The sequence below is a fragment of the Anoplopoma fimbria genome, chromosome 17 (genome assembly GCF_027596085.1).
Source record: "Anoplopoma fimbria isolate UVic2021 breed Golden Eagle Sablefish chromosome 17, Afim_UVic_2022, whole genome shotgun sequence".
NCBI classification, from domain to species: domain Eukaryota; kingdom Metazoa; phylum Chordata; class Actinopteri; order Perciformes; family Anoplopomatidae; genus Anoplopoma; species Anoplopoma fimbria.
The window spans coordinates 24,025,978-24,038,289 of NC_072465.1; the positions used below are offsets into that span (position 1 = coordinate 24,025,978).

General features: G+C 38.8%; 1 protein-coding gene across 1 annotated transcript; it reads right to left on the reverse strand.

Moving 5' to 3' along the window:
• Positions 1–354: 354 nt before the first annotated feature.
• On the reverse strand, positions 355–1,486 carry LOC129106208 (guanylin-like). Its single transcript, XM_054617564.1, has 3 exons — positions 1,336–1,486; positions 937–1,129; positions 355–821 (listed from the first exon to the last, which is right to left on the reverse strand). Exons 1-3 carry the CDS (start codon positions 1,408–1,410, stop codon positions 763–765), a joined length of 327 nt encoding a protein of 108 aa, XP_054473539.1. The 5' UTR covers positions 1,411–1,486; the 3' UTR covers positions 355–762.
• Positions 1,487–12,312: the final 10,826 nt, after the last annotated feature.

Sequence of the window (12,312 nt, forward strand, 5' to 3'; positions counted from 1 at the left end):
AAGAAATTTGAGCATCAAGTATATGTTTTCTAGGAGGAGACCAAAGCAGAGCTAAAAAAAGAACAGTAAATATTGACTTTACATTCGCCAGGTGTCCACATGCTCAACTCCAATTGAAGACTAATGTTGCTCTGTGTCTGCTGGATGTGTTAATATTAACTTTAGAAGGTATAATAATAGCTATATATAAGCCCTCTATTTGCCAAACAATCAAGGCAGCTTTAAGTATATTCTTGAAAGCAAAACATTATGGCTTTTTTTTCAGATGGGAATAAAATGCAAATAGTAATAGTAACAATAACTGTAATAGTGTGTTTGCATATGTAGGAAAAACCACAATATACAGATGATATATCATGAATGCTTTTTATTTAAAACAATGTTAATAAAAAAGAAGAAAGATAAGGAAAAAAGAAACTATGTATACAGTACAAAGCTTGGTAAGATAGAAATGTAACAAACAGTGTCAATTCCAGAATATAAAATGTATGATAAAGTGGTTCTATATAGTAACAGTTTACAAAAAAAATATACCTCAGTTTGTCTGATTTCTTTTTGGGCTAGTTTATGTCATACAGATAATTTAAAATGTATAAAATGCCCAGTGGGCCAGAGTCAGAGTCTCTGCATTCAGGGAACATAAAGTCATCATCTCATCATTGCAGGCAAAAATTTTAGAAAATTCCCTGATATAGTTTTGAGGGGGAGGAGAAGAATCACAAGTCTAAAGCTGGCAAGAAGCTTCTGGCTGGCTGCTTTTGTTTAGCAGCCGGTGCAGGCGGCAAAGGCGCAGATCTCACAGACATCCATGGGAACCATAGCTGAAATAAAGACAAAACAAAAACTCTGTTGAATCACCTGAACCATGATGAGCTTGTCTCGACACACTTAGGATTCCATCACAAACAATAACTGCTCAATATATAATGGTCTCACCTAGTCTGGCGAGGGATGCAGATGCTCCTCTCTGCCTACAGAGGGGCATGAACTCCTGGGGCAGCATGGGGTCGGCACAGAGAGACCCAGAGCTCGCCCTGAGTCGTGGGCTTTGTTGTCCTGCCAGAGCACTATTCTCCGTCAGCTCCTGGAGCCTCTTGACGGCTTCCAGAGAGAAAGACAATCCGTTCTCCTTAAAAAAAAAAGAAAAAGAAAAAGGCAGATGTTTGGTATTACAAAGCTGTATAGAACCAAAAAGCCCAGGTTGCTGATGTTAGCTCAATGTCACAAAACAGAAGTACATGGCAGAGGTTTGCACAGCTTTGCAGGTTTGCAGTAACCTGCATGAACAATGCTACTGTCAGAGCCAGTCAGTCACACAGAAATGTCAACACTTACTTCAACTTGCACAGCCTCAGTGGTCAAGCCGAGAGCCAGGACGAGGACAGCGATGGTGGCGAGGGCGTACTTCATGGTGAGAGTTGACAGCGGTTTGTCTTGCAGTGCCTTTGTTTGTCTGGTGATGTTGCTTAGCAGGTGCTCGGCTCAGTGTCTGCTTTCCCTCCGTTCACAAGCTTCCTTTTAAACGGTTCTGGCCCCGCAGCCCGGCGTCATGTGACCATATGGGAGCAAAGTTTTTTCTCACGGGTTAATGAGTAGTGATGGGGTTTTACAGGGCTGTAAAGAGTCATTTATAAATCCATCTTCGGCCTCATCTGATTATTTTTATGGACCTCTTGCTGTGTAGAATCGATCACAACTCTGACTGGTTAAACAGTTACCATTTGCTCCATTGATAAAGATGAAGCCACACCAGCCAATTGTTAGAAAGTCCTGTTACTCACATCAATGCACATGGTTGAACTTTGTTTCATGTGATGGCATGTCTGACAGACCTGTGGATCATTATTTGTTCATTTGCACATATACACAATATAAAAATACTTGGAAAAAGTTTGAACTTGGTACATTAGTTTGTTGCACTTATTGTATTCGTAGTAATTTGCTTCTGCACTATACCTTTGCTCTGGTTTATGCTTTTAGATGCTTGTTTAAGAAAGGAAATGCACTAGTAGTTCTCTTGAATACCTATGTTGAATACACTTATTGTAAGTCGCTTTGGATAAAAGCGTCTGCTAAATGACTGTAATGTAATGTAATGTAATTAGCGGTTAGAAGCCAAAAAAAATGGCTTATGAAGAGATTCCCCATTAGATATCGGTAGTCATACTTGACAGGAGGATGAAAGGATAAAAAGATGAAGTTTCAGGAATAAGAAATTATAAATAAGTTGAAGTTAACATATTGGGATGCATTAAAATAAAATCATAAAACCTTTGCTAATTTAAGTCCCTTTCAGATGTTTTTTTAATAACGATACTGCAGATGTAGATCTCAGTGATGGAAGCAGGTTGTTCCAAAGAGACGGTCCTCTGCATTTCAAATATTTAAATATCATATTATATTTTAAAGAAGCATGTATGATGTAAGAATACAGAAAATATATGCTGTTAAATTCCATACTGTTTTCCATAACTTACATTCTGAGTGAGGGAAAACTAAATTGCATATAACGAGGCTAAGATATAGGTATGCTACTGTTATGCTTTAAGGCCAACAAGACCCTGGATGTATAGGAAAAGCTAAAGAGTTGTCCTTTTTAGCATAAAGAACCTTCAGTTACAAGTCGATATCACTGCAGAAATCAAAACTATGACCTTCCAGAAATGGCATGACCAGATAATCGCTATGCCTCTCAAGGGCAGCGGTGGTCTGTGAAAATAATCAATCCGCAACGCTCATTAGTGGACTGATGCATGCTACCACATACACAAGGATGTGACAGGCCTGTGAGGTTTTTAATGAGCTTTTTGAACACATATCTGCACCAGAGCATGAAGGGAGTATCTACCTACATACCAGGGTGGAACATTCCATCTCAACAGTAGTCATCAAACTTGAATTTCTGTCAGATAGAAATTGCGACTGAAACAGAAAGTGTAACCCTCATTTCCCCATTATTTAGTTGTTAATGTGTGACGTTTTTTTCACACATTAACTAACTCCTCTCAAGAAACCTTAATTAACAATGACTTTATTCTGCAAACAACTATAAAAAAAACCGCTATTTGGTTTTGTAGATACTGACTGATAATGGCTCTATTATTAACTTATCTCGTAGCCCCGTCTTGTTGATTAGCCTAACATTTCTATTTCAAGCCCTTTCTTGTTTAATTTCATATTTGTTTACATAGCAGATTCTACTAGTTATAGTGTGCTCATTTACTTCATTACTGATAACTACGGTAACCACAAACAAATGATTCATTCATTATTTACAAATGCATACACACTACACCATTGGCTGTATATAACTGTATATAAGTGGAGGTAGTCGGCGTGACGTCACCCATTGGTTTGTGGACTACAGTTCTGAAGCCTTGAGTTCAGCATTTCGACATCTTGTTTTTTTTGCAATCAGATGCATCACAAGAAGCTGGAGCTATGTACAACCAAACATTAAAGTTCAAAAACTAAAACACAGATAACTATCTGACCGGACAACAACAGCGTGGCAGCAACCTTTTAATCACAAGGTAGCCATGCCCCAAAGCATGCCCTGCTTAATGGTCTATTTTTCTCTAAATGGGACCATCATTTACTAATTGAACATCATGCTGTATTGAAGAAGACTTGAAGATTGAGACCATAAACTCATGTTTACAATGTTTACTGAAGTAATAAATCAAGCGAGAAATTTTCTCATAGACTTCTATACAATCAGACTTTTTTTTTGGAACCAGAGGAGTCGCCCCCTGATGGCCATTAGAAAGAATGTGAGTTCAAGGCACTTCTGCAATGGCTTCACTTTTCAGACCTTAACTGGGACCCACAGATACTTTTCCTTCCCTAGTGGTTTAATCTTGCTTAGGTTTCCGCCCACAGTCCAAAGACACTCATGTTGGGTGTGTGAATGGTAATCTGTCTACATTTTACCCCTGTGACAGTCGCCTCTCGCCCTCTGATGGGAAAAGCTACAGCCTGACCCCGCACAGGATAAGCTGGTAGAGATAATGAATTAAGCAGTATCGTGTGCATTACTCATCATCAGTTGCACTGATTCATACAGTCCATGCAGACGGGTGTGAGTTGTATATGACACTGAGATTGTTAATCAATAATCTTTACTTCAGACAGGTGAGGCTTTACCCATTGGATCTTTTGAAATCAGGCCAAAAGGCTATCATGAATGCGGCTGTCTTACCGGAAATGTGTGGGTGCTACAGTGTGACGTAAAAGAAATTAGGGCGAGGCGATCTACTTTAATAATTGAGGTTTGTTGAAATATTCATAATATTCATGCTCTTTATGTGAGGCGAAGAAGTGTTTGTGTGAAGGTTACGGATGATGGATTTGACTCACTCTGACATTTCACTGCACTCAGTAACCCCTGTTCAACCTTACCCACCTCATTGAAGCTGCCAATGTATTTGTGCTAATTGACTTCATAATTCAAGAGTGCTATTGATTTCAAGTCAACGTTCGTCTGCGCTTGTCAAAAAGCTTCTCGGTTGAACCAAGAAGTGAAAAATAGTCTCCCGAGTCGTGGGTAAAAAGGCTGTTATTCAGACAGCTAAGACGGATGACGCCCATCTCGGCTGGAGGGCGGTAAATCATCAGCCTGAGTGTGAAAAGAATATTTTCGAGTATTTATCTAACCTCCTCTCACCATATACACATTATAGTCAAGTGGGTCAGCAAGCACTCTGTTTCCCCCTCAGGACCCTCTTTATGTCTTTAGCTGAGCATAAACCCATGACCTTCTGAGAATAAGATGATCTAGATTCTTTAGACCCGCTTTAATTGATGTTTTTCGGCCCCTTGGAGGCAACGAAACAAGCTCTTAACACAACATTGACACACTAGCACCTTTTAAAGTAGTTAAAGTGCTAGAAAACTGTTGCCTTAAAAAGTCAGCAGACACAAAGCAACATTGGCTTAATTTAAATCATGTTTCTGGTAGGGTTGTGTATCATCATGCACCTCACGATACAATCCGTATCGCGATACACGTGTCACTATAATATATATTACGATGCGATTTATCACAATATATTGCGAAATAGTAATAAACGATACAAATTGCAATATGTTGCAAATTCTCTATTTCTCTTTTTTTTATAAAAATGTAAAAATAGAGCTGAAAATAAAATTAGCTGGGTACTACCTGGATAGTCACATATTGATAACTCAGCAGACAAAAATTATATCTCACATAGTCACCCAGCAAAGAACACTGAAAAGCACTTGCCATAAAAAATGATATGAAAATAAAGTGCATATTGTATTCTCAAGGCGATGTCTTGACTCATTTAGTCACCTCTACTTAAATCCTGGGCACTACACTGCTACATCCATCATGTGTCCGCAGGAATTATTCAGGACCACGTAGCGCCGCTTTACAGTATTTGGCCGCTTGCTTGTGAGATGCCATGTTGTGATTTTGGCCGGATCATGTGACAGGCCTGGCCTTAGCTTAGAAGGAAATAGGCAGCGATGTATAGTGCTACAGGAGCAGAAGTGGAGGTTGTTTGACACACACACACAGGGATTCGAGGCAATATAAAGCACATTTTAAATGTTTAAAACAGGATATAGTAGTAGCAGACCTATCCATACACTGTCGTATAAAAAATGATCGCGATAGTAAGCTATATTGATATTTTTGCTCAGCCCTATTTTCTGACCAGCTAGTTAATGTAACTCGAGTATTCATTCTCTTTTAGCTCGGTTTTGCCTTTTACAAACCAGCTGGAGGAAATATTTAGCTGCTAAATGCTCCATGCAATCATAGAGTCAGAGCTCTTTTGTACAAATGTCTGGAAGAAAGAGCAGTTGAAAGACCCTAAAAACCCTCCATAGTGCTGAGGTGCTGAGTTCTTTCCTGTCACATTGCATGTAATCATCTGACCCATTGTTAGCGGAGAGTTTTAAATCATACAAACGTGCGTGACCCGATTCATTCTTTAAAGCTTATTCTTCGTTAAAATGTTGAGAAATAGTTGGCGCACCCCAGAACACTAAAACTATAAACCTTTCCCTTCCTTAGTCAGATCTCTCACTAATGATTGACATGGGATAAGTTAACCTTTTTTTTTAAGAATGAAACCAAACCTATAATTATAAAGCAATCGCCATATTTTTGACCCTCACCATCCCTGCTGCCACTCAGGAGGTCAAAACATATTACAGTGAGTAATACATCCGTTGTGACAAATCCAGATATGAGCTGCTTCATTCCCAGTAGGATAAAAGTAGAGACGTATATATCAATCATAGTGGGAGTGACTGAAGCAGAGACATCACTCCTTTGATATATAAATTACCTCTGTTTGTGAAGAGGCTTGGTTGCCTCATTGTTTTCATTTTACTCTACACTTTTATTACAGTTTTGTTTATTACAGTCATGCTGTAATGGACAGTGGCCAAGATATGTTTGTGCAATAATTGCCTGTTCTCAGTGTAGATAAGTAGATCATTTAAAAACTGATAAGACACATATTGCAGGACTGTAAACTGATATTAGTTCCAGTGTCCTCAGTGTGCACTGTGTTTATATATATATATTTTATATTATGTAATTGTTGAGATGTGAAAATATAAACTCCAGTTATTTTCCTGTGGTTATTGTCTGCAACTGTGTTTAAACGAGAAGGTAAACTCAAAAATTAATAACCTTTAAAGGATCATTTTTACATTTTTGGAACTTTCTTCCTGAGTTTTAGGTCCGAAGATCAGTTCCACTGCCATGTCTCTAGAGTAAATATAAAGCTGTAGACAGTAGCTGGTTAGCTTAGCATAAAGACTGGAAACTGGAAAATGTAAAAACACATTTGAGGGGCTGGTAGCCATATTTTGCTACCTTTGGGCAGAGACCGACTAGCTGTTTCATTAAGCTTTTATGCTAAGCTAAAGAGCTGTTGGCTGTAGTTTTATATTAAATCGTACAGATATGTGTTGTATTTATTTTCTCACCTAACATTCGGGGAGAAAGCAAACAAAGCATACATCCCAAAATGTGGAAAACATATTGCGCTAAGAAAATTTAGGAAAATTTTATCTCTGAGTTACTGCATGATCCTTTCAATCCCTAAACGTCAAGCACATAAAAGTGAGTTTTATGAAAATGGCCAGGTGTCACGACTTATGTGACCTCTTCTTATATGAACCTTTAGGTTTGTAAAACAGACACTTAACTGTCAGGTCTAAACCTGTAAACTTAGCAAATCATCCGTGTCAAACATGTTATGTAATAGCACGGCCGATAAAGAGATAATGAGCTGGTGTCAAACAGCAACTACACACTGAAAAGTCTAAACGCTTCAAACGCAAATTAAGTGCATTTACTCTTTCGGCTTGATTCTACAGACATAGAAATGTCAAGAATGTTTTGTGAATAGTTGGACAAGAGAAAAACTCTATCCTACCATCCTTATGATATTAGAGTGAGGTTGATTCCCAAGAAGAGGACTGAGGACTGAGGACCAGCTCCCAAACACTTAACACTGAAGTATTTACACGGGGAAACCAATCTGCCAATAATGCTTTCACAATGAAAAAAAGCCCCTTCAATTATAACTAAATTGCCTCCTCAATGATAAACAAATGCCTCTTTAATAATAAGGAAATGTGTATAAATACAACTTGCAGGTGGATATCGTTCGACAAGGACAAACTCTTGCATAAGATGCATTAAGATCTGCCCTGATGCAGGTAATCTCGTGGAATGGTGTTCTTTGATATTCACTCAAGCTTGGTTTCAGAGTGCTCTAAATCACCCTCAATTAGAAAAGCAAAAGACGGTAAAGATATCTCAAAAAGGGCTAACGACCCGTGCTTCTGGCTGCATGCCGCTATCTGCTGAAATAAGGGCCCTTTCTCAATACCAAGTATTGTCAAGTTTGGACTTGCAAACTTGCTAGTTCAGACTTGGATAGTTCGACTCGGGAGTACAAACTCCCGAGGATGGGAGGACGCAGTACGGTCATTTTGCAATTGGAACAGCAGCGAACTTGATGACGTCACCAACGTCACGACGTCACCAACTCAGCTCGTCGGTCCCGCCTACTCCGGTTATCTTCAGTCATATATATTGACAATAAAACGAAATATGATATAAAACACAACCCTGCCTTTTTTCGTTTTCATTTAGAAAATATTAAAATATTAATATGTATATATTTTGTGTTACATCTGCATATAATAAAACGCCAATGGCGGGAAAAAGGTTGTTATGGTTAGGGTGGCCGCTGGTGATCAAACAAGTGGCCGCTGGTGATCAAACGAATGAATGAGGACAAACTAAATCCGACATTAGACATTAGAAAATTAGATAAAATTATTAAGAATTATTAAGGCATCAAAATGGATCAGAGGCAAGGTCTGTGTGGTGTGCAATCCCCCACCTCTCTTAAGCCCTAAAGAAAGGGCGTCTTCACACCCTGATTGGCCGAGGGGCGAAATGCACCAAGCTGCTCTCACTTCTTAATTAGGAGCAAGTCTCAACACATGCTATGCAACAGGTGATCTGAATAAACCTCCAGTTAACAGCTGAAATGAACAGGCCCTTTTCATTTTGACAAGTCATAGCACTCAACACAGGTTTAATTGACTAAATTAATTATGGTCTCATTCGATTTTGTGCGTCAGAGCCATACCAGTGCGCCAGCATGCAAACCACCAGGGCCCTGGCCAATGTAAATGGCACAAGGCCATAATTAATGTTGTTAATTACAGCTGTGTTTTCCCTGCAATTAAATGTACAAATGAATGCTGTGAAAGGGAAAACGACAGCAAGTAACCAAAGGGGTTGTTACAATATGATGTTAAATACTAATGCATGTCTCGTATTTTACTGTGTTATGTTTACTTCTTATCACCTTGTTGTAAATGAATGGGGTGTTTCCCTTTATTTATAACTGTTATCATTTTATTTGAGTACATTTGGACGATACAGTGCAAGGAATCTGCACCCATAGGTCCCACAACACAACACTTAAAGAGATGAATATACAGTTTATATTTTGGGTCTCAAGGATTTAAAAAAATACACAAACAATGATTTTCATATAGAAAATAGAAAAAAAGCATTGTTATTACTGCATAAATTTGAATCAACAAAAAAAAAACAGTTATAGATTTCCCTGACTCGTCGTCCATATCCACATTAATTTACAGTCTGGTCACGGCGTAAAGAAATTGATCGTGTTATGGAGGGTCTCATCACTAAGGATCAGTCTCACGCTTTAGTTTACACCCTTGCAGTGGCTTTACTACAAAGCCATAAATTAAGACAGATAACTCATCCAGCTCCAGCAGTCTAACCTGTGAAGATTTATCGGGTGGTTCAGATTTACACCCTGCCGATTTATACCTCAACAATAAATCAGCGTTGTTTATTTTCTCTGCAGGCTGGACGTCATACTTGTTTGCGTTGTATCTGCGACCGAAGTTCCCATCGCCATAAACTCAAATATACATGTGAGTGAAAACAATATCAATAGATAAGCAGAGAGAGACGGATGCCTGCTCATTGTACTTTCCTCTTGTAAAGAAAGAATAAAGGGACTTATTTTAATACTTGATATCAATGCCTTTGGAGCCAACTGTCTAATAATAATAAAAGTTATTGTGACCTCTTTGAAATATCATAAAAGGTTAGTAAGACTGTATGGCTCCTCCAAATTTTAATAAGAAATAGTTTGAATGGTGATGGTAGATGTAGTCCTGTGGGTTCTTATCTTAGTTCGGACAACCACAAGGGGCTGCCAGATAAAACTGAGAGTTCACAAAATGATTAATAAAATACTTTTCTCTAATTGTTAATAAAAAATTCTTGATACGATTATCTATTTTTGCCATTTTCAATAAAACAGGAACAATTTTCAATATTTCCTCTTTGGTCGAACTGGAAAGCGGTGAAAGCAGTATTGGATTGCTTCATTTTAAATTAAGGTTACAAACGTTTGGGAACCGCTTCTCTGAAAAATCCTTAACTTTAGAAATCACACGCAGGAAATATCAAAAATCAGTTATCTTTGTTTCAGCCGCGATTATACGTTATACACAAAGCTCATGACACAAGTCTAAAACAATATTCCACACAAACACGGAAGTGACGAAGTGTTATCTTATCTGTAATGGCAATTTAAAAAAAAAGAGCTGTGCCAGTACATGCCTTGCACAAAACAATCAGAGCAGTGTTTATCTGACCAAGTGAAGTAACTTATTATCCAGATCGAGTGTCCTGCATCACAGTGGGGCAAATACTCAGACCGCACTGTGTCTTTGTTTGTTTATGTATCTGTTGATGCCAGAAGGATGACCCACATGTGCCGTCATGATTTGGGTCTGATATGAGATAATGTGAAATTCATTGCTGGGTCCCTGAGCAAAACTTGCTTTGGATAACATCTGAAGAAAAACAGTCTTCACACACTTGTTTGGAGGAGGACCCAAAGTGTGTCAAACCACATATTTTTATGCTCCAAAGCAACATTACAACCTGCATAAACTGCTTGGCAAAGTGTAGCATACCCTATCCCTGCAGCAATACGGCATTGTTAAATATCAAAAGAAAAATGGGCATTACTTTGCTGCAACAACGGTCTCCACTCATCTGTGAAGACCTTTCACAGGATTTTGGAGCCTGGCTGCTGGGATTAGCTCCCATTCAGCCACGAGAGCATAACTGAGGTGGGACGCTGGTGTTGGGCAGTAAAGCCTGGCTCGCAGTCAGTGTTTCATTTCATCCTAAAGGTGTTGGATGAGTTTAAGGTCAGGGCTCTGTGCAGGACAAACAACTTTTTCCACACCAAACAACCCATGTCTTTGTGGATTTGTCTTGAGTTGAAACAGTAACCGGCCTTCTCTAAACTGCTGCTGAAGTTCTTGTTGTTGGATAGTTGGAACCAAACTTTCATCCAAACTTTAATGAACCTAGGAAACATTTTAACTCTCCTAAAGCTCTGTTTTGCTCTCCACCATCTTCTGAAGGAAATTACCGGCTCTTTATTGGCTAAATGCTCCACTATGTTCACAAGCTAGTGGCTGACTATGTCTGCCTGCCGTTTGGTGCTGAGCAGGTAGCACACTGTGAGTTTATCTGAGTTTTTTTTACTTCTGCTGAAAACAGCTGGTGCTGCAGCTGGAAACGAGGCAGGGGGAGTGAGCCAAAACATTAAAGATGGGAGTGATGGTCCTTAGAAACTGTGAAAAACAGCCCAAGACGAAAAGCACACAACAGTGTGTAAACACTAGCGTCCATAGACTTTGTAAACACAGTGCTTTTTTAAATGTAAATGTAAATGCAGGGTAACATTTCAATTGTAATTGCCAGAGTATCCATTGATATGTTATGTCTACAGTGTTGGATATAGAACTCTGTATTATGATTATTCTAATAAATGAACAAATCTGGTCATAAATAACACACAGCAGTCATGTCATGCACACATAAACACTCCCACATGTTGCTTTGTCTTGCTTTGTCTGTGTGCCCCGTCGGTACATGAACGTACTGTGCCCTCTGTTGGTGCCTTTAGGTGTCGAGGGCAATAACTGTGTTTGTAAAGCGGAAAGAACACCTGCTTGTTCAACCGCGGCTGTCAACATAGACTCTTGCTGTAATGAGATATTGTCGGACAATGATGTCTGTGACAATAACTGTTTATTTTCCATTGTGTTTCATGACCATCCATTTGGAAAATAGCTTTTTTCGAGGTAAAACACATCAATAGCACTGAAGTGTTTTTCTCAAAGGCTATAAATGGCTTATTCCGTCTCTTGACTGATGAACATCCACATTTTTATGATATATTTCAAGGTTGCAAGTTGTGCCAGAGACAAATCAAAGTTATAATCCCTCCTGTGTTGAGTTGCATAGCGTTTCCAGCATTTGATGTAAAAAGCAGCTGTAGGAGGAACATTCCCCTTAAATAAATAAGCTGCTGGGTCTCTTCTTGACTTCCCCTTTTTTCATTTTTGTACATTATTTACAGTGTTCTTCTGCAGGGATATTACTAACAAGACATGACTTGTAGTCCATCGAATGCATAAAATATGCATCGTAAGAACACAGGTATGAAATAACATCAACATGAACCTCTGCAAACTGGATAGGACAAAATCTCAAGGTTAGGTAATGAAGCAAGACCAATAAAGCAGCTATAATCAATATTTTTTAAATTTAAGCTACTATGAGGAACTTTTAGATTTTTGTGTACAGACGTGGTAGTGTTTCCGAGCGCCAGAGTTCCTTAAGAAAACCCCTAATTTTACTGCTTACTCTTAGCTGAAGGAGTTTCTGGTCAACCT

What these genes read in the sequence shown, in the direction of transcription:
- LOC129106208 (XM_054617564.1), bottom strand. Translation starts at nt 1,410, where the DNA reads ATGAAGTACGCCCTCGCCACCATCGCTGTCCTCGTCCTGGCTCTCGGC. An exon ending in CTGAGGCTGTGCAAGTTGAA is followed by an intron (nt 1,130 to 1,335) that starts GTAAGTGTTGAC and finishes TTTTTTTTTAAG; the next exon opens with GAGAACGGATTGTCTTTCTC. An exon ending in TGCATCCCTCGCCAGACTAG is followed by an intron (nt 822 to 936) that starts GTGAGACCATTA and finishes TCTTTATTTCAG; the next exon opens with CTATGGTTCCCATGGATGTC.